Consider the following 21932-nt stretch of genomic DNA (forward strand, 5'->3'; position numbering starts at 1 on the left):
GTAGACATGTTGTAGGTGTAATCATCGTTGTAATTAATAAAAAAGACAAAGATTTATTAAAAATATTTGTATATAATTCGTTGGTTTATTGATATCATTGTACTTGTTGCAACTTCTGACTAAATTAGGTTTGGCTAGATCAAGTAGACACACACAAAATGTGGTTGAAAATGAAGAGAAAATCGAAGATATGTATGATGATGATGCTGATGATGATGATGAAGATCGTAAAAAACAACCTAGTAACTCTTCTTTTTTTGATAAAACTCCAACTTCTGCAAATATACAATGTACAAAGCGGAAAAGGATGAAAGCGGATGAACTGGATAGGGACTATATTCTCTTATGATATTCTATATGATGACCTGTAAAAACAATACCATCGTCAAATTATCGACAGTATCCTTTCGTATAGCTCTAAGTCAAACAATAAACGCTCAAAAAGATAACAAGTTTCAAACCCAACAGGTCCAGTATTAATTCAGCAATAACAAAAAGCAAGTAGAGAGCAGCGATAAAGTTATACAGGCTTCCGACAAATTAACATAGAAGGAACCGAGCCTCATTTTCGCCGACAGCAGTAGACCCGGCCCATTCAAGTCAAAGATTGCCTTCAAACTTCTTCTATATAAGTTCAAAGCTCTACAGCTTATAGTAAGAACTTTTCAGTGACGAATATATCCAACTTGGCAAAAATCAACGTGAGAAAAAACAAAACTGTTTAGATTGACTACGACGATAATCTTTGTTGAAATAAGCTAAATACTTGTATGTGCAATGGTTTTAAAAAAAATTAACAAAATAATAGTTTAAAAATTATGCCCCCTACGTGATTCGAACACGCAACCTTCTGATCTGGAGTCAGACGCGCTACCGTTGCGCCACGAAGTCTATATGTATAAATGCATATAATTTATAATTAGCAAATTACTACAATCATGATTCAATTTTCTTCAAAAACTACAGGTAAAAAAATTATAATGTTTTAGTCTAATAACGTGAAAAGTTGCATACAGATTGTTTTAAATTTACTTAAAGAAGGATAATCAACTTATGAGATAAAAGGTATCTAAAAGTTCAAATATTCTTTGTGTGAAGAAAAATCATTACATGTACAGTTATTTCCTTATTATATATGAAATAGAAAACATACATTTACATATAAACTGGTATAAATCTGACTCCAGATAATAATCGCCTCGAGAACAAAGTTTTTGTTATATCAATCTTACTCTCAGTAATGTACAAATGATACAAAAAAGCTAACTATGATACAAAATTTGTAACGAGAATGCATGGATCAATTTATGCAATTTTAATGCATGATAATAAATGAGATTAAAACAAATTATCCGTACTTACTTTTACATTTATGATTATTTTCAAATTGCATGTTAAAAAAAACCTTCATGATAATTTAAATCATAATAAATAATTATATTTTCTCGGAAAAAAGATTTCTAAACTAAGGAATTTATACCAAGCCAGTACTTGTAAAAGACGACAAATTGGTAGATTTTAAAACATTGATAAAAAAATTGGATTTAATGAAATCTTAAAATGAATAAACAAAAAATTTATTGAACTATACAATCAAAAGGGCTATCCGTTTTCACTGTCAACTCTAAATTGTTCATTGCTTTCATCTTTTAAAAAATTGACTGATGATAAATTCTCTCAACAATCAAAATGCGACCAAAGAAGAAGGGTGATAAAATAAATAAATAGAAAAACATTTATCATTGAAGGTAAAGATGATGTTTTGACTCATTGTAGAATGCTTCAACAAATCACCTTATACTATAACAAGGGATCTAAAGCAAAATAAAGCAATACAAAATCTCATCGTCTTTGACAGGAAAAATTACACAAATTGAACGTCCTTGGAAAAACTTTTCATGAAATTATTATAAATGTAAATGAAATATAAAATTTTAGTATATTTTGTAATTATTCCTTTAGTTCCATTTTTTCTGGCAGATTTGCAACTAAGAGGTAAAAGAAGCGAACTGTAACTTGTCACATCAGATGACGTTTGCAAGTCATAGAAAGGACAAGTATGGGTGGAAGAGACAATAGATGCGTGCAAATAAGCGCAACTTAACAGTGTAACAGATACAAAGAAACTATAGGAGAGAATAGACCAGCTCGTTTAATCAGCAGATAATTAATGCACACCTTGAGCTAATTCTATGGAGACAAGGTTTCCATGAATCAGTTATGACCTGTTGGGAAAATACTTTGGTCAAAGTTTTGACAGCCTACCTATGTATTACTCCAAATCAAACTAAAGAAGGGGTTTTAATCGTTTCCACCAACAACAGAGAGCAAGTGGAAAGCACCGACAGGCTTATGGATGCTTTCAACCAACAATGAAACAACCCAGTCTCAGCTTGGCCAACAATAACATATCCAGTCAACTTCAAGATCGCTTTTAAACTCATTACATATAAGCTCATGTTTATACAGCTTATATTGTCATTGAAGAGAAAATCATGGCAGTTACTTGCTTATTATATTTCATATACCAAATTTGCATTTGCAGGTTTTTATTAACTTAACGTGTAAATTACCCTTATACAATTATTATACAATTTTTAAATACATTGGAAGCAAAAGAAATATTTAAATTGACTATATGATAACAAGTCATTATTAGACAAAGGGTATATTTTATTTTTATGAAGAAAAAATCAATTCAGGTCTTTCCTAATTATACATGTAGAATATACTAGTATTAAGTCATATAGACTTCGTGGCGCAACGGTAGCGCGTCTGACTCCAGATCAGAAGGTTGCGTGTTCGAATCACGTCGAGGTCATAATTTTTATATTATTATTTTATTAAGGTGGAATAACATATCATCACAAAATGGCTGACCACTGATCGAAACGACAATTCGGGTTTTTTTTTTAGAATTTTATTGATGTAACTTACTCCATAGCCGAGTGGTTAATGTGTCGGGCTTGTGACCTGTACATCACGACTTCGAATCCCGCCGGGGCTTTTTTTTTGTTTCTTACTGAATTGAATTTTTTAGATACTTATTTTTATGCCCAAACTTATTTAACATATGTACAGTTTATTTATCATTATATCTTTCATAATCAAATAATTTACAGTTAATTTTCCAGGTGTGTTATTCCACCCTAATAAAACAATTCTATTAATAAAACTAAAGAAAACCCATTCGATATGCAGATATCAATTCGTTTTTCTATCAAACATCAGGAATAAGGGGAGCCTTTTCAAGAGTATTCTATAGACATAAATTGGAGGTCCAAATCCTACGGCTCAAATCAAAGAAAATGCTGTTAATATATTATATCATTTTTACATATATGATATCCTTTCGTCGTTGTCAATCTTAATATTTTTGTTTCTTCTCACGTATGTGTATTATTGATTTCCGTTATGCTGGATACATTGTTCACTGAAAAGTTCTTCCTATAAGCTGCATGCAGAAATGGACTTATATGGAAAAAGTTTGAATGCGAGCTAAATAGGTCGATTGTTGTTGGCGAAAACAATGCTTGGTTGCTTCTGTGTGAATTTGTCGGAAGCCTTTATAACCTTATTGCTGCTCTTTGCTATTATTGCATTATTACTGAACATATTTGGTTTAAAGCTTTATCTTTTTTGTTGTCATTTTTTTATACCAAAGGATACTATCGAAAGAGCGACGAAGGTATTTTTACCACAAGTCGTCATGAATAATGGGAATATAGTCACCATCTAATTCATCCGCTCTAATTCTTTATGCTTCGTGAATTTGCAGAGCTTGGATAGAGGCAATAGGTTGTTTTTCTCGATCATCATCCTCAATCTTCGATTTTCTATTCAGTTTCAACAACACTTTTGGGTGTGTAAGCTCTACTTAAACTATCCAATTTCATTTTCGTCAGAAACTGCAATGAATCGATAATGAATAAATCAACGAACCATATACACACATTTTAATGAACTTTTGTCTTTTCTATTATTATTACAACGATAATCATACTTTAAGCAGGTCTACCAAATTCTCCAAATATATCACTTAACTGACAGCACAATATCGGTAAATGTAAGAAATTACATGTATCTGTAAAATATGGCACTTTCAGAATTTTTTTGGCCAGTAGTGACTGGGTAGAAAGAAAACTGATGCATTGGCTCATTTGTCTCTCTGAGGGAATCCCCTGCAATCGTCAATTGATGTGTTGTTACAATCTTTCGCGACACGGTTTGCATGGTTTTATCCCCAAGTGGCAAAACAGCTACTAAAAGGGAAGTAAATGAATTATTATAATTTTATATTTCATTTGCAATAATGATACATGCAACTGCGTAATAATTCTAACCAGGGACAATCATTACGTGTGCTCATCATCCGATTAAAATAAGATTTCAAATTTTTTACCTTTCAAAAATTTTTCAAATATATTTTTAGGTTAAATATTGTAAAGCCGTGAAATCATTTTAATTATAATGTACTTTAATCCTCTTTACGTAATATCGACAGATGTCAAATACCACCTTAAATACTCATTATGATATTAAAGATGTGCAGAATACTGTACGTCTTGTATGAATATCTTAAATAATCGATCATCAATTATTCGGTGTCATTAATTTTTATTTTTCAAATGATGAATAAAAGCTTAAATAACTTTTGATATTTATGACCTATTTGTAAACTATAGAATGTATGGTAAATTTAACGAATGATAAATAGTCATTGTTTCTTATGATTTTTGGTCTTATCGAATTATGTCGTTAATAATAGATCAGGGCTGTGATCATCATATTTATGTGCAGACTATCTTGGATATTTACAATATTATAGTAAGAGAGAATCAATTTTGAATTTCAGTGAGACTCAGTGTTGTATTTTTTTCAAAGAGTTTTTGTTTTGTTAGTTTGACGTTACAAATATATTATGATTATGCAATCGCACCATTACGTCTATCAACATGATTGTATTTTAAAAGCATTATACAATTTGTGCTGTTTTTTTTTAGGTAAATACGATGATTAAGCTACCCGAGAAGTACAATTTGCATCGAGCCTGAGGCGAAGCTGATATTGTACTACGATGGTATATATTTCATAAAGTAATGCAAAATTCATCTACAAATATTTTGTGATTTATGATTTTGAAACATTTATTCATAATTTACACATTAAAAGATATTTTTATGGATTTCATTGATGAAAATTATTATTATTATAAGGTCATATTGTAAATTTTGTATTTACACCCACCGAATAAATTCAAAATTTACAATATGTAATTATATATAGTTCTTTTGATGTATATTTTGAGAGCACTAACTTGCACACGAGACAAAGCCAAATCTATTTACCCTTTTTAATATGTAAAAAAATTGTTTAATGGCTTCATGCTCTTCATCAATTTATGGCTATATCAAATCATTTCAGATTCGATTTACTTTTGTCGAAATCTGTAAAAGTTTATTGATCTTTTCTTTAATATGTTTCCCTTTCATTTTTAATAGAGAAACCACTGTATGTGTGATTATAATACATTTATTGAAAACATTTTCATAATAACAACAAAAATGTTCTTTATTTTGTATTAATAATTACATGCTATTTTCTAAATATGTAGACTTCGTGGCGCAACGGTAGCGCGTCTGACTCCAGATCAGAAGGTTGCGTGTTCGAATCACGTCGAGGTCAGAAGATTTATTATTTTCAATCTTTTTATCTCGGAGATGTATTTACGCTTCTGTGTGTTTTACATAGACTATGTTAGTGTGTTATATATATATATATATATATATATATATATATATATATATATATATATATAAACTGATAACCTAAATTATCTTAACAGAGTAACATAGAGATTAAAATGCGCAACATGTATTTATATATATCATAATTATAAATTGTGCTGAACTCCAATAGCAAGTCTAATAAGCAGACATTTCTTTATAAATATTTAAATTTATGAATATATATCACATTTTTAAATTGATTTAAACTCTTATTACAAGCCTAATTAGAAGACAATTCATGAATATTAAAAAAAAAAAACTGAAATATGGAAAATAATGAAAGTAAAAAGGACGAAAACTCCTGTAACTTCTATCATCAATTACATACTGAAAAAGTTAATTTCACAAAAAAACACTTCAGTTCAGATCGCCCTACAAATTAGTTGCATGTCTGAAGTTCCCGGTCCGAAAAAAATCGGACGAGTGTCGTCCATTTGAATTGTTTTCAAACAAAGCTACAGACCTGCAGTTTATACCTACAAATATGCATATGAAACAGTACAACACAGTTAGAAATAAAGGTTATGAACAGTATTTGATTATTTTCAGTGATTAATGTGTTGTCTTTTATTGTTTTTCTGTCATACTGATATTTCATTTCTTAAGTACACCTTTACATCTTTTATTTGATCCTTTATTTAAGGTTACTTTAAAATTTCTTGATGACGAAATTAATAATTGAGTATAAGCAGTACCAACATAGACGTTTATTGTCAACACGGTGTTATCTATCAAATATTTTTGTTGTGATATTCGACATTTAAATGCGTTAAAAGAAACGGGACATGTGCTCTACTTGTAAATAATGAGTGGATTTTAAACGAAGATTTACGGAGAGATTGCCATTACCCGTCTGCGTTCAACTAATCTGATCCAATTATACTTCAGTATTTGTTGTATCGATTTCTTCAATCTTTTAAAACCCTCAAGAAGGCCCCAATCAGGAGGGATTTAAACGCAGATGATCTATATTAAACTTCAACTAAATTTAAAAGTATAATTTTGATTGGAAGTCTCGGGTCTCGAGTAGATCGTCTCCGAGACTTGATACACTTAGCAACGGGAAGGTAAGCGAAGCGACTACTGATTAAGGAAATTCGGGTTTCTTGTAATTTATTAATTATTTACAAGATATATATTTAAAATAACGCATAACGAGAGCCGAATAGCAGAAATGTTAAGGGAATAAAATATTATTTTATTTACTAGCTTTATTGCAGAGCAATTGATTCTTCCAGTCCCGTCGCAAGATTGATCGCGATACCTAGGGATTATCACCTGTAGAAAACACCTTTCTAAAACACACCTGAAATTTTTCGCAGGTCTTAGAGACAACTATGCCGTCCAATTCTGCCTCAGAGAAGGGTCGGGAGAACAAAATTTACCGCACCCCCAGCACCCCTCCCCCGGACGTTCAGTTGGAAAAGGAGAAAGGGTTCGTACTGGATTGTAGTGCTGTTAGCAGTATCTCAACGGATTACTCGAAAACCAACCCAAAGCTGGGTCCGGTCATCCCTCCCTACAACTCCCAAAAGGACAAACATGTAGACGAGTACTTTGAGTTCATTGGCGTGAACGAAACATTGGAGAAAACGGGGCAGGTGAGAATATACTTTTTTCTGCTTTTGCTCTGAAGATCGCATCTGTGTAAGTGAGGATCGATCTATGCTTCTACGGTGAGACTAAAAGCAATATTTACTATTGAGCTGGATCCTTTTGATGAATTCAAGTCAAAGCATTGGTTTTTTTGCTGTGCAATTCCAATAGACAGTGTTTTTGATATGATAAATGTAGGTCATTATTTGTTCTAGTTTTGGAACTTCATTGTTTCTGGTTTATTTACAAGTAAATCACAGGCATATTTTCTGTTAAATTATGCATGAGCAAACATATTCTTATTGTTTATTGATGTTCATCTCTCATATCTACATTAGCTCGCCCTTACTGACGTTTCTTGAAAAATGAAACTATGTTTCGTTATAAATGCAATTGATTAGAGCCATTATTTTAAAAGACCAACTTCTTTTGCTGTTCATGTTGAACATTTAGAATGAGTAGTTAAAAAACTCTCGCACGGATAGAAATATTACATTACTTGTAGCATTGTTATGTATAATATAAACTTTCCTATTATGCATACTTGACAATTTCTCTATAAGTACAACCAAAAGTTATGTAAAAATAAATAAGAAAATAAACTTCTCAGCAGTCAATTGATACCATAAAATTCCATTAATCTCTTTAAACCTCGGGAAGAGGTAGTGTTTGTTGTGTTTTTTAATATGAAGTGAAATATTAACTATTGATGACAAAATATAAGATTTATAGTTTTAATTTATTCCTTGTCAATCGATATGAGCACTGAAAAAGTCAGCATGGGGTTCCTGAATTTCTCTGCATTAAATGTCTCGCCACACATTACGGAGCATACTTTATTTCAGTTCAAGCACCCATATGTGGCAGAGTATTACCGAAACAAACACACTTGTCCGATATATTGAGTAGTGGAATATTCACTCAAGTCTCGCCACATATTGAAAACGATACATAATTCACATGTCATAACTGATAAGATTATCATTACACAGGTAATATCCAACCCCATGAGGCGATAAAACCGACCCTTGTATATCTTCGTATGTACATGTACGTGTATATTAAAGTAAAACTTGGTGATAACTATATCGATAGGCTAACGATAAAAAAATCTATGTAAAATTAAATTTACCTCTTAGCTTTGATATAATTTTGATGATACTTAGATACACCCAAAACCTACCGTACAAAAAGATGTAACATTATTAAATTTTCTCTCTGGACATTTTCCATGCGCTTAGTTAAAAGCAGTTAAAAAAGTTATGTTCTCATTAAGCCATGTATTGGGTGATCGTAAGCCATATCACTGCATACAAAGATCATTCATACTCTTTGTTATAAAACATTTAAAATGGAAAGTTCCTTTTGCGCAAATCAATGATTAAACTTTGGAAGCAGTGTGTCTCTGCTCAATCCCCCGGTATAATGTTTTAACGTGTTTTGCCGACACATGAATGAACAGAAAAAACAAATCCCATAATCAATACCCAACTCACTACTAAAAGGTTCGAATACAAACAGCTTTCTGCACAAACGTCGGTGTTAAAAAATATGAAATGTGCAGTTACAGTATAAAGTATACTATAGGAAGTATTTTGTTCTACTCCAGTTATGTAAATTTGGTATTTACTGCCACCCGGTAAACTCAAAATTTACAAAATGACATTCAGTATAAAAATAATATTCTGACTCATTATATACTATTAGTGTGTTGAATATCTTTTTCAGACTGAGGGTGGTACTTCAATAGAGGGGCCGGTTGCAGACTATTTTAATGATAAAGGAACGGGTTTCCAGTATTTATCCCTCAGGAACCAATTCGGCGCAGGTATATATAGCTCTCTCTCTCTCTCTCTCTCTCTCTCTCTCTCTCTCTCTCTCTCTCTCTCTCTCTCTCTCTCTCTTGTAATTTGTTATCTAAGAGCCATCAGTTATATTGACATGAAAATATCTCGATGTTTTATCATTTGAAAAGAATACAATTACCTCGATCAGAAATACTATATTCGACTGAAATATTTAAACTAAACATGTGTACATGTATGATAAATGTACTTGCTGTTTATCTTTTTTTTTCTTCGAAATATTACATCGTTTTCCCTAAAGATGCATTGCTTCATTGTAAATTTTATCATTCTAAAGGTCATTCTGGGGAAACGACTGATGGCCACGCCCAGTTCATGCAGGGGGTCCAGCCAGTCATTGGATACAACGGAAAGTTCGGATATCGTAGGAACACCCCATGGCTTAGGAAAGACCCTTCACCATTCGGGACTGGAAGTAGATCGGCCACTCATTAATGGTGGCGTGTTCGTTGAAATATATCCGTTTAAATATTATGTACATGAAATACAAATTTTTTATGGAAAAAAAACAATCATATCACCATTTCATTGGAATACACTGTGCGTACATGAATTTATCATTCAGTTAGAAATATGTGATATACAGTACATGAACCCATTCTTTTTCCGTGTATGAGAATTTGTTGATACCTACTTTAGATTCATATTATTGTCAAGAAGTAAAACAAACTTGCTCATATTAACCAGTATTACATATGTTCTGTTGATAACACAGATTCGACTTAGTATTATTAGCGCGTTAAAAAATTATCGCTTTCCTTTGAGATATGAACAGTTGTGGGTTGACCAAATTTTTAACATTAATAGAGTAGAAAGTTTTAATATTGCTAGTTGAAATCCGTTTCCTATAAATTTAGTTTGAATTTATCTGTGTTGGTTTTTGTTCATGTTTTGCAATAATAAAAGACAATGTTTATATATTCATTTCTGTGTCTTCATGAATACATTCTTATGTCAGATATATTAATATATATTTAAAATCTCAATATGCGATCTCGCAATTCTTTATCCATCGCCTTTATATTCAATGAGCGAAGGAGGGAAGTTGTGAGAAAGGAACCAAGCGTTCGAAACCCTCAGAATAACCTGCAATTTATAAATCGAAAATTTAATTTTTTCTATTCTCTTGCGTTAAAAACTCGATGTAATATTCAAAGGATTGGCGTGTGTACACGACGATGTAATTGAATCTTTTAATAATTCATTATGGCTATGCATTTCTCGAAATCTTCCCACATAAAGAATAAATTAAAACATAACATGAAAATATCACTTTAAGTATCAAGAAACCATATCGCCTTGTATTTACACGTGTACATGAATATAAACATGTACATGTATGTTGTGTGAATACCATCCACAAATAGTGAAGGTGCGGTTTTCGATATTTTTCATACAGTCTTTTTTTTCTCAAGTAAAATAATTTATTATGTTTCAAAATGTTTTTTTTTTTTGCATGTACTTACCAGAGAATATATATTAAGTATACTGTGAGCATTTTATACAAGCACATATAATATGACTAAAAGGAAACAGAAATCACAGTTTATTGTAAACAAATACATATGTATCACATGAATTGATGATTTCAAAGTTTGACATTGCACATCAGCATGTTTTAAGTTTTTAGTTGACATTTCTCTTACTTCTTCTTTCACATCTTGGACACTGGGCACCCCTTTTGGCAAAACAATGTCTGTTAATACAAAAAATAAATATGTCAAGTTAAAATTGTGATGACCATCAAATGTGCTATATTTTAAGAAATTATTCACATCAAACTTTCATAACAATTCAAAGTTAGATATTTTGCAACAATCATATAAAAAAAAAAAGCAGAATAAAATGTACCAGGTAATTGACGTATACATAAATTTGTATGATGTAACGTCAACTATATCCATGCGCGGATCCAGAAAAATTTTCCAAGGGGGGGGTCCGACGGTTATTTGAGTTTGCAGGGGGGGGGGGTCCGAGGCATATTTTGGTAATTTTATAATGCAATTTAAAGAAATTTGAATTTGAATTTGATGGGGAGGGGGGACACCCCTAACCCCCCCCCATAGAGCCGCGCTTATATATTCTGTATTCCTACATCTGTTTATATATTTGTACCAATAATGGCTTGCTATGATATAATACAATGATAAGACTTACCTGTGCAGGACATAAGAACACTGGGAACAGACCACTGCTATGCTATCAAAGGGGAATAATGTCTCTTTGTCATCACACAACTCACAGATAAAGCCCTTAGCCTGACATTTCTAAAGAGGAGGAATGAAAATACCATATATTAATATAGTAATATACCTTATATAATCACAAATATTTTTTAAATTGCCATTTTCCATGAAATTGAAAAGAGAAATTTTCTACTTATAGGTACATTTGTCTTAACAGAAGTCACCATTGGCCTACCCCTACATCTCTGATTCTGTTATACAGCTGAACTTCGTTATTTTGAACACTGATCACTCGAATACAATGGATATGTCAAAGTGATTTGTAATTCCAAACCACTTATTTTAAAGCTATTTCACCCTCAATATCTCAAATACCCAGAATATCTCAAAGTTTTTAAACAGTCCCAACTAGTTTGAGATAAAGAAGTTTTACTGTAATTATTTTAATGTGTTACATGTACTATGAAAATAGATTTTCGACCACTAACTTGACAATCTGTTTTGATGTGCTGGGCCCATGTTGTGTGTATATTGGCCAGTTCGGGAAGGAGTGTATCTGATGTAATGTCGAGTAGATCCTGCATCGAGTATTTGTCCGAAGTCTCCACAAAGTGTTGTCGCTCGCTTAGCAGCAGAAGGAACTTCTTTTTCATGGCCTCTGTACACACTAACAGGTACTTCTTCATGATTAATAGCTCCTCCCGGAGTTTCTACAACATCATATCTTTATTTAACAGAAATTATGTATTCTCTGGTTTCTCTCATTTCTATAATTTCTTTTTAAAAACTGTGTGTGGTTTAAAATTCTAATAAAAGTTTTATAAGTCAGTATAATAAGGATGTACAAGTAACATTTATTACATTATACATACATGGTAATACAAAACTAAACAAATCAGTTTATATCTATTACCACAATTACAACAATAGTTTATAGCATGTACAAGTGCGTTATAAAATACATGTATGTGAAAAGACATTACTCTGAAATCATAATCATTCATAAGAGAAAATTTGCTGTTGATTTTGTGATGCAGCTGATGTCTTTGCAAATATGGTATGATAAAGTGCATAAGGCTTTAAAACTTGTTGCCAAAATGTGAGATTTCTTATTTTCACAAATATTTTAATAAAAAAGAAGATAATAAACCAAATTTTAATTTTTAACCTAAAATAAAAAATTTCAATTATTCGTAAACCACAAAAAATACCCCTAGACACCTACATTCTATGAAAATTTAAAATTACATAACATGTGGTCATGATTTAATAAAATACCTTGACATCATTCAGTTCCTCCACAAAGTTGAATAACATTGGATTGACATCTTGTATCCTTATTACTGCTTTTAATGTCATCAGCTTCAGAAACTGCTTAGAGGCACGACTCACCTACATGTACAAATGGAGGCATTAACAACAAATACGCATAATTTTGTGAAAAAATTGGATGATAGACTCTCGCTAATTTCTGCAGCATTGTATTGGATGTACAGGTTTAAATACATACACTCGTTCAAAATCAAACTTCTTTGTACATGTCCATTAAACTGTAAAAGAAATTCAATGAGTGATTACCTTTCTTGGTTCAAAATCCCAGTTATGAAGGACTCGTGATGGAACGACCATAGTGTTGTTCCAGTGACAGAGTTCACAGAAGTATTGCCCCGAGTAGTCACATAGGCGAGGCTCGCTAAATCCAGGCTCTATTAAAAAATTAAACTAAGGTTTATATTATTTAACAGAGAGAAAAAAAACAACAAAAATTTGAGGAGTAGATACATATTTCAGTGACTTAATATATCAATTAAATTTTTGAATACTAGCATATAAGACATTCAACATTCTAAAACCTACAGCTTCAAAATCAGAGCAACGTGTATATTGTAATCAAATCTAAAGACTCACTGAATGATATGGCTTTGCGGCACTCAGCACAGCGGTAGTTTTGAGCAGACAGGCCTCTGTTTGGACAGATTGAAAGGAAGTACTCTGGACTTTCCAGTACCTGTGGTGTTTAACAATATTAATATTAAAAATATAGTACATGTACTATTGATTATTCATAATTTGGTTTGAATGAGTTAAGTGAAGTGAAGCATTGCTTGACTATTGAGGCATACTTCACAAAAAATGTCACTTGGCTGCATGCAGTCTGTAAAAACAAGTGTCTAATGCTTTACCTTTTGACTAGCACACATCCTGGTGATATTGTTCAGGCATTTATCATGACAGCTATAACCACACTCTGAAAATCAAAAGAAGGTTACAGTTTAGTACACACATTTGTCTCAATAAAAATTAATAAAAGATTGTTTATATATTTTTAAATGCAGATTTCAAAGTTACACATATATTTTGATGTGTGGATCATGTACCAGAGCAGCGGAACCACTTCTGTATGACTCCCAGAATCATAGCGTTACACTTCTCACAGTAGTACTTGGTGCTTCGGCTTTCTTGAGTCTGGAACTTATGTCCGACCACCAACTTCACGTCCACTGGAATCGGATCAGGTCCATCCTGTTTCAAGCACATGATGACACTAATGTAACATTCGCAAACAGCTTTCTTATTATTTTTTTGACTTTTGCTAATTACTTGTAAAACATTTTCTGCAGACCATTCTCTTCAGAAAATAATCATGATCGTTTTGATATGGAAATACACACATTTCACACTAGCTTTCAAATTGTAATTTAATTGAATTAAATTTCAATGAACCTTTCTTTATTAACCAGTAAATTGCATTTTGTTATTTTCCTTTTGTTAAAATCTTATGTTTACAGTAATCTTTTAAGAATCAAGGTTTGAAGCTTTGTTTCTCCTATTTGCAACATTTAACAAGCATACATGTATACTTTGAAGATAATCAGACATTTTAATGCATTTAAAAATATAGTCATTTGCCCAATGGCATGCTGTAATTTATTTGGATTTGTATATACATGTACCTTCAACTCTTGAAGTTTAAGCCTCAACTGTACCAGTTTCTGGACAAGATTTTTGTGTCGATCAGAGTGAGGCTGGGCTCGACCAATCAGTTCTTTACAATTTTCTATTGCCATTTCTAGTTCTTCTGTGTTACTTAATCCAAAGTGCCCCTATCAAAAAGGTACATGAAATACCGAGCATACATGTTAATATTGTCCAACTTTATAACAAGCACAAAACTGTTAAAAGATAGGAGAATTTCCATTGAATTCATAAAATTTCCAGTTCTCCTTTTCATTCGTCTAAATAGATCAGATGGATCTATGCAACTTTTCACCACAACTACTGTATAAAACAGTGCTGTACATTTACCTCTGGATGAGAAAAGTGATCCTCAGCAAGTCCAAGGTCAGCATTTGTAACATCAGGATTGTCATCAGACACATTGGCCCAAGAACTGCCATTTGAACCTGTATATATATTAATACACATTGAAGTTTAACATAAAGATAATTTTATTTACTTCAAATCAACAGCAGGTTGTGTTGAAGGCTAGATGTCTTTAGTTTCTACAATGAATTCTACTAACAACCAACTAACAACCAGTTCTCGCCGGGTATCATTTCTTGCCAGTGCATTGCGACATCATTTTTCGTATGTGTATAAATTTTTATGTGTTGATAAAATCAGGGATGTATATACGTCCCTGATAAAATGATGTCACAATCCATTGGCGAGAAATGTTCTCGATGAGAACTGGTCGCATGCCATTACTATTTTAAAAATAAATGGCCATGAAAAAACATACTGGACTTGTATTCTTGTTCACTGCTAAGAGTGGGAATGCCATCATCTGTGTAGTGTTCCTCCTCCATGTGTAGATCTCGATCAAATGGATTGAACCGAACCTCAGAAAATACTCTCTTTAAATCTAATTTCTTCTGTGCCTCTTCCACAACCTCTCTAATGACTGGGTCTGGAGTCTCTAATGGAAAATTCACCTGTTCTTTAAAGTTGCAGGAGTTTTTCAAGGACACTGAGATACTGTCATCTTTATCACTGAGAGGTTCTGTGTCCTCTAACCCAGACAAGGGCGCAACCTCCTTGCTTAAGTCAATCTCCGTGATTGTGTAGTCTCTCTCCTCTTCTTCTGATGAGGTGAACTCCGACTCAGTGTCTGAAAGCGTTCTTACTTTATACCCTGATAACTTGACACTGGCTGTAGTGGACTCGATATGATGTACAAGACCACTCGACACTGAACTTTTTGTACTTACAGGGAGATCAGAGGCTCGTCTGACTGTTGATATGTCATGCTCCTCCATGGCATAAACCAGGTTTATCAATATACGTCAGAACTGAAATAGCATACTTTGTTAAATATGACTATTGGAATATTACAAGATCAATTTCCTGTCACGCGACCAGAAATACTCTATAGCTACACTCATGATAATGGTTTATGATACAGGGACGTACATGTATAAGTATATGAGTTTAAATACAGAATTAAACACCCACCTTTCATTGTGCAATATAATTATTTCTAATTGATCGCCTGATTTTTTACAAAGTTGGCAAAAAAAAAAAACAATGATTCAATGTTTACAAACAAAGCGAAACGCCTATTTATTTGAAATCTCGATCCCGACTTAAATAGGATCTTATAAAAACTGGGCCATATGCAGGTGATATGATACATGTAATGATGGATATATATTTTTTTTAATTATTATTTTTTTCCAACAGTTTTCTGAAACATAAATGTCAAAACTGCAGCCAATGTGCTACCAAGGACTCCACTCTCTTCCTCTCATATATTTGAAAATTAAGAATATAAAGAAGGGATGCCAAACGGTTAATTTGATCGGAGGATTTGCATAATTACAAATGAAATAATTGATTTGAAAAATAGTATTATTTTAATGAGTTGTGTGTATGATTTTTTTTCTACAGAATAAACACTCCCTTTACTTGCAACAAACTGTATAAAACTTAAAGTCGCCCCTCCCCAAATAAAAAAAAATCACGGAGAACCCTCTTTCTAAATCGCTTCATGGAACAGAACTTTGGAGTCAGTAAGGACTGTCATTACTGCTCGCAACATGAACTCTTTGCATATTCTATACAGTATTATCTTTTAAATACTCAGGCACGTAGCATCGGGGGGGCGGGGGGGCTGCCCCCCCCCCCCACTTTTTCTCGCAGCAACTAATTTTTTAAAATTTACATATAAAAAATTAAATTATCATGGAGTTGCCCCCCCCCCCCTTTTTTTGGGGAGTATGTAAAAAAATTGATATGAAAATAAGGAAATGAGGAGTGAAATTGAAGTTATATACTACGCCCCCCCCCCCCCCCCCCGAATTAGGGTTTTGGAGATTTTGGGAAACTTTAAATTTTTTGCTTGTCAAGATTTTTTGGATGAGTCTGCCCCCCCCCCCCCCCCTTCAAAAACAATGCTACGTGTCTGATTACTCTTTTATTAAATGTACTCACTCGAATTTTCAGTTAATTTACTATTTATGTTTTTCAACGTCCATCATTCAGCTACACATTTTCTGATTTGCATGCATACACAATACGTATCTCAGTGTCATAATCTGCCTGTGATAACAGTACGTATCGATTTTGTACTATACAGTCAAATGACTTAAAATGACGTTTAATTGGGGCGCCAGCGGTGTTTGCTTACTCAATCATACAATGTCTGAAAATTAATATAAAATATAAGGAATCATCATTTGAATATTATGAGGTGATAATTTTGGTCGGGCGTGATCAAGTCTATCTTAAAGCCCTTCGAGCTATATTGGATTTGATCACGCCCGACCGAAATTATCACCTCACAATACTCAAAGAATGATTTATTATACATCAAATAAACAAAAGTAAGCTAAATGATTTGATATTTTTTATTAAACCAAAAATTGTATGAAACATTATATACAGATTATTTTGTCTTTGGTTTTAAAATAGGATTTCCTATCAAGAAACCCATTCGGTGGAAGTCATATCGTACACGGCGACGGCTAGATTTCGTAGATAAGTTTTAGGTCAAAGTTCACGTCCTTCATTTCCTCCTGTATCTTGGCGTCGTGGCGCTCGTTCTGAGAGACAGTGTACCAATTTTTCCAATCCCCAACCTCGCCTTGTGAAAAAAGAATAAATTCGAATAATACATGCAGCCATTAAGTAAATAGTAATAGTATAATACTGTACATCAAACATGCAACTTTTAACACGATTATTCCATTTTAAATTCGCAAAACTTTTAATTATTCTAACACGAAGACTATGTCCATGCCACGCATCGTAATTGGATCCGCGATCACGGACCATAAAACGTATAAAAAATTAGGCTGAAGCTATAATAATAAATAATGCATTGATCTAAGGAGTCTCTAATTCTCCTTTAAATCCATTCATTACTTTCCAAATGAAAGCTGAATACTATGATACTAGTAAATAACAACACATTGTGTGGAATTAGCAACGACACGCTGCAGCTATTTAATATTTGGCATATTAAATGTACACACACATAATTATGGCATAAAGTTGGATCACATGATTTATTTATTTTAATAAAACAATTCTGAAAATTTAAACTTTCCGCTGTACGTGTCGTCCTAAACTGGTATTTAACACCTGAGTAATTCTTTATATAGCCTTGCTAATAAACCGGTTCTTAAGAACCAGGTGACACAAACAGGTATTCGAATGAAAACCTTATATATCCGGATAATTAATTCATTATTATACCAAGTAGAAATTGATTTCTGTCTAATTCGTCCCTCAAACGAAAGAAATCATATCTCTCTCAGAGAGAGAGAGAGAGAGAGTTACCTTTTCGATAAAATTTTGGCGGATCTCTTCCCATTTCCTTCATGACCTTCATTACCTCGCCATGATCTTTCATATCATCCGAAGCTTGCTTGAGGTTTTGGAAACTGCATTTTTCAGCTATAGCCGTTGCAAGGCTTGTGGTACAAGGCACTCCCAAATAGTCAGCTAGTTTGAGAATCTCAGAGCATGGGTCCTGAAAATACGGTTCATCTTATCGTGCATGCAGATTTAAACATAAATTTTAATTATGTGTATGCCATCTGTTAGTGACTTTCATTTGCAATTTTTGCCCGCTTAAAGATTTTAGATTTATTTCTTTGCGATTCTTAGTCATCATGCGTGTATGTACACATATGGTTGTGGATATACATGTAACCCCTCCCAGTATTCAGACACCAGAGTAGTTGTCACTCTACAAAACCTGTTTTGTTTGTTTTAAAGTAATATACAGCAACTATTTGATTTCAAAAAGGCGGAAAAATGACTAAAATCCAGAAGGGATCCTGTAGGAACTGCTTCTTATTGTTGATGTTCCGCGGAGTTGATCATTCTTGTTTTTAATTCATGCACTGTGTATATATACCTTCTTCAAATTTTCGTAGTACAAGGTACAAAGTGAGTACCCTTCATTAGACTTGATAGCATGGTATAGTTCTTTCTGAAAGTTGAAATATCCTCCAAATGCATTTTTATCTGAAAGAATACACAACATAACATGTAAATTCAGCTACATGTTATTTGCACAACAACTTATTTAAGATACAGTAATTTTACAGATAATGTTAAAGTATAGCGCAACCAAATGCATTTGTGTTCGTACATTGCCCCATTACAACTTCTTCGAAAAACTCCGACCAACAGATAGATCCGCACCCGAGTTCGTTAGATGAATGCCAGTGACAGTACCACGATACCGCTACGTCTTTCGGGTTTCTGATGACGTTGACCACTTTACGCCCCGCCTTAAAGTGTTCCCTTGGTAACCAACGGTATGGCATGTGCGTGTTAAACACTCGAGGTGATGGTAATGTGTCTAATGATGACAAATCGTCGATGACATCGAGAAATACGTGCTCTCTGGTGAGTGGATGATATTCAGCTTTCCCTTTGAGGAGCATGGTGATGATTTCCCAAACCCAATGTGTACCTGTCAAAATTAAACATAAAATGACCGTCAACACATGCAGGTTTTGAATTTAGAATCCGTTTTAGAATATCTGCGTAAAGTTTTTTTTATACATGTATATATATTTATGTATCGTGCATTTCAGACCTCCCAACTTTTTAATATTCTGCAAAAAATATTAGTCAATATTTATAATACTTAATAAACGGTTTTACAATTATCATAAAATAGAAGACAATTTTCATACCACATTTGGGGAACGTAATCATTATGACGTCATCATCGCGGGTTTCCATGTTTCGCAGGGCTTCTAGATGCTTTTTAGCATCCTTTGCCAAAGGTGGAAACGGTGGAAAACAACAACCATCATAATGTACTAGGTCCTCAAAAGGCATGTTGATGACGATGTGCCTGAAAACTATACACGTGTGCAAAATATTTCAAATAGGATTAAGTAAATCTATATGTACAATTGCTAAGTAATTCGGTATTTTAATTTCATTCGATGAGGTAAAGATCTGAGTTTCCGTACCGCAATGGAATGTTCATGTGACAGTGTAATGAATAGGTAAGGAACAGATCAGATCTCTGTCATTTCAGCAACAAGAGCTGCATGCAGTCTTGATCTCAATTTCTTTCGAGTAAATTTACACACACACACACACACACACACACACACACACACACACACACACACACACACACACATACTCGTAAAGACATGAAACTCACTACACATGACTTTTCACCAGAAAGTCACTACACTATTTTCTAAGGGTCGTGAAGAAAAAATTTGAGCAAATTTATAAAAGACTGTCTACTCTTATTAGCCTAGGGGGCTGATAATTCGTAAATTCATTATATTAAAAATTTGGGTTTCCCCCTGAACTCCACTACATCAAACCACGTGACCCACCAGTTAGACACACATGATTCTCACTACATTGTCAGGTTTGAAATACACACATGAAACTGACTACTTACATTAATTTTACTTATTTGTCCCATCTTCTCATTAACAAATGATTTGATACACCATACATTCTTTGTACAGTTTCTAAAGAATTATAGCACACAAGTTTTGTGATTTATAGTGGATTTTAAATAACGTATGTGGCAACGCACTTTGAGAAAAGTACACACTTAAAAAATTAAAACGCGTTATACTTAGGACTAAGCAAACACAGTTTGAAAAAAAAAATTCAAAGTGCGTTATGAAGGAACTTCAACATTTTTTATTATCGAAACACTTAACGCACTTTGAAAAAATATGTTAAAATAAAAAAACCTGGAATTGAATTTCTAATTTGCTGATAGTATGATGAATTGTTAACACTAGTAAATCTCATTAACCGTCTTTGAGAACGGGGATGGGTGTGGGTTAACCAATCATACAGGTCAATTACCAGTGCATCATTTACTAGTAATTGATTTCAGGAAGAAGGTTGCCTACCCCTTATCTTTCTATCCAAAACGTATGATATTCAGCAACTTGAAGTAAACGTTTCTGATATAGCCCAATGTATCAGATAAGAAGTACATTAATTTTGCTGCATAGACAAAAAAGGAAAAGGCAATTGCTACGCGATGCAGTTTATGTCATATTTGGATAATTTAAAACTCCTGATTTGTTCTTGTGTAAATTGTCAAACTACGTAAGCTTATGAGAAAAAAATTCTAATCGAGAACTGTTTATAAAGTAAGCTGAGAATGCATTGGGTTCTTTTTTTTAAAAATATATCCCATTGAGCTAAACAATATCAAACCAAGGTTAAAACAATCAGTTATTGTATATCAATAAAAGTATCAATTATTTGGACCAAATTCTGAACAGTTTTTTAAAATATCGACGATATCAACGCACTTTGAAAAAAAATTAAAAGCGCGTTTAACTGGTTCCAAAATTACTAGTAACACACTTATTTATTTTCAAAGTGCGAAATATTTCAAGGTGCATGTAACAAACCTATAAATCTTTGAATAAACCCAATTATTTGTTTTTCAATTATTTTTTTAATTTTTGAATAGCTAAAACCGAATGTTGTTATTAGAACAACTAATGGACCGTGGCAGTTTAGTTATTGAAAGAGAAATCCTATCACAGGCCACTTCTACCTACATGTACATGTATATCACACGCATATACAAGCATCCATCATCTTTCATTTTCAGCCAAAGCTGTATGGTTATTTAAAGACAGAATGACGGCACAACTACTGAGTAGAACACTAGTTTTAATGGTGAAATTACAGATTATGATATAAAAATTCATGCAATTATTCACACCAAAATGCTCAATCACATGGATTATTTCTACATAATATTGCAAGGCATATACAAAAACAAGATCATGCATTATCTAAGCTTATTTCATGCTAGGATCTAGAGGGAGGTCAGGGGGGTCTGGACCCCCCCCCCCCCCCCGTTGCAAAATTCAAATTTCTTTAAATTACGTTATAAAATTACCAAAAATATGCCTGCCCCCCCCCCCCCCCCCTCTGGACAAACTCAAATAACCGTCCGACCCCCCTGAAGTTTTTTTTGGATTCGCGCATGTATTTTTTGACGTAGTGATGTTGATACATTA

The 21932-nt window shown here is 33.0% G+C and overlaps 3 protein-coding genes and 3 non-coding genes across 17 annotated transcripts in view; 3 read left to right on the top strand and 3 right to left on the bottom strand.

Annotated features, from left to right (window-relative positions):
• Positions 1-819: 819 nt before the first annotated feature.
• Positions 820-891, bottom strand: Trnaw-cca (transfer RNA tryptophan (anticodon CCA)). The gene has a single exon. It is a non-coding gene; the product is annotated as a tRNA-Trp (tRNA).
• Positions 892-2749: 1858 nt separating this feature from the next.
• Trnaw-cca (transfer RNA tryptophan (anticodon CCA)) lies at positions 2750-2821 on the top strand. The gene has a single exon. It is a non-coding gene; the product is annotated as a tRNA-Trp (tRNA).
• Positions 2822-5613: 2792 nt separating this feature from the next.
• Positions 5614-5685, top strand: Trnaw-cca (transfer RNA tryptophan (anticodon CCA)). Its single transcript has one exon. It is a non-coding gene; the product is annotated as a tRNA-Trp (tRNA).
• Positions 5686-6713: 1028 nt separating this feature from the next.
• LOC128184802 (uncharacterized protein C17orf98-like) lies at positions 6714-10174 on the top strand. Of its 3 annotated transcripts, none has more exons than XM_052854394.1 (4): positions 6714-6856; positions 7112-7390; positions 9114-9213; positions 9528-10174. In XM_052854394.1, the coding sequence occupies exons 2-4, from the start codon at positions 7127-7129 to the stop codon at positions 9683-9685; spliced, it is 522 nt and encodes a 173-aa protein (XP_052710354.1). In that variant the 5' UTR covers positions 6714-6856; positions 7112-7126; the 3' UTR covers positions 9686-10174. The 3 variants fall into 3 exon arrangements, with proteins under 3 accessions (XP_052710354.1, XP_052710362.1, XP_052710370.1); XM_052854402.1 differs by lacking the exon at positions 6714-6856 and adding an exon at positions 6872-6897; XM_052854410.1 differs by lacking the exon at positions 6714-6856 and having other exon boundaries at positions 7092-7390.
• Positions 10175-10781: 607 nt separating this feature from the next.
• LOC128184177 (differentially expressed in FDCP 8 homolog A-like) lies at positions 10782-16037 on the bottom strand. The gene is made up of 12 exons (XM_052853544.1): positions 15892-16037; positions 15179-15728; positions 14743-14840; positions 14391-14540; positions 13815-13959; positions 13620-13684; positions 13345-13444; positions 13015-13142; positions 12715-12828; positions 11925-12146; positions 11408-11517; positions 10782-10946 (listed from the first exon to the last, which is right to left on the bottom strand). The coding sequence occupies exons 2-12, from the start codon at positions 15693-15695 to the stop codon at positions 10877-10879; spliced, it is 1719 nt and encodes a 572-aa protein (XP_052709504.1). The 5' UTR covers positions 15696-15728; positions 15892-16037; the 3' UTR covers positions 10782-10876.
• A 1234-nt stretch (positions 16038-17271) lies between these two features.
• Positions 17272-21932, bottom strand: part of LOC128184204 (sulfotransferase 1B1-like) — a 38068-nt gene continuing 33407 nt past the window's right edge. For all 10 annotated transcript variants that reach the window (XM_052853608.1, XM_052853624.1, XM_052853655.1 and 7 more), the window contains 5 exons: positions 19593-19756; positions 19040-19366; positions 18803-18912; positions 18220-18412; positions 17272-17521 (listed from right to left, as the gene is read on the bottom strand). In XM_052853608.1, the coding sequence (XP_052709568.1) occupies positions 17403-17521; positions 18220-18412; positions 18803-18912; positions 19040-19366; positions 19593-19740 (897 nt within the window). In that variant the 5' untranslated portion in view covers positions 19741-19756 and the 3' untranslated portion in view covers positions 17272-17402. The remainder of the gene's footprint in view (positions 17522-18219; positions 18413-18802; positions 18913-19039; positions 19367-19592; positions 19757-21932) is intronic.

This window comes from Crassostrea angulata, chromosome 1 (assembly GCF_025612915.1).
Source record: "Crassostrea angulata isolate pt1a10 chromosome 1, ASM2561291v2, whole genome shotgun sequence".
In the NCBI taxonomy this organism is placed as follows: Eukaryota; Metazoa; Mollusca; class Bivalvia; order Ostreida; family Ostreidae; genus Magallana; species Magallana angulata.

Coding starts and splice junctions, on each gene's coding strand:
- LOC128184177 (XM_052853544.1), bottom strand. CDS start 15,695: ATGGAGGAGCATGACATATCAACAGTCAGACGAGCCTCTGATCTCCCT. Junction 12,829..13,014: donor GGGATTTTGAACCAAGAAAG/GTAATCACTCAT, acceptor TTGTACATGTAG/GTGAGTCGTGCCTCTAAGCA. Junction 12,147..12,714: donor AGGAACTGAATGATGTCAAG/GTATTTTATTAA, acceptor ATGATGTTGTAG/AAACTCCGGGAGGAGCTATT.
- LOC128184802 (XM_052854394.1), top strand. CDS start 7,127: ATGCCGTCCAATTCTGCCTCAGAGAAGGGTCGGGAGAACAAAATTTAC. Junction 7,391..9,113: donor CATTGGAGAAAACGGGGCAG/GTGAGAATATAC, acceptor TATCTTTTTCAG/ACTGAGGGTGGTACTTCAAT. Junction 9,214..9,527: donor CAGGAACCAATTCGGCGCAG/GTATATATAGCT, acceptor ATCATTCTAAAG/GTCATTCTGGGGAAACGACT.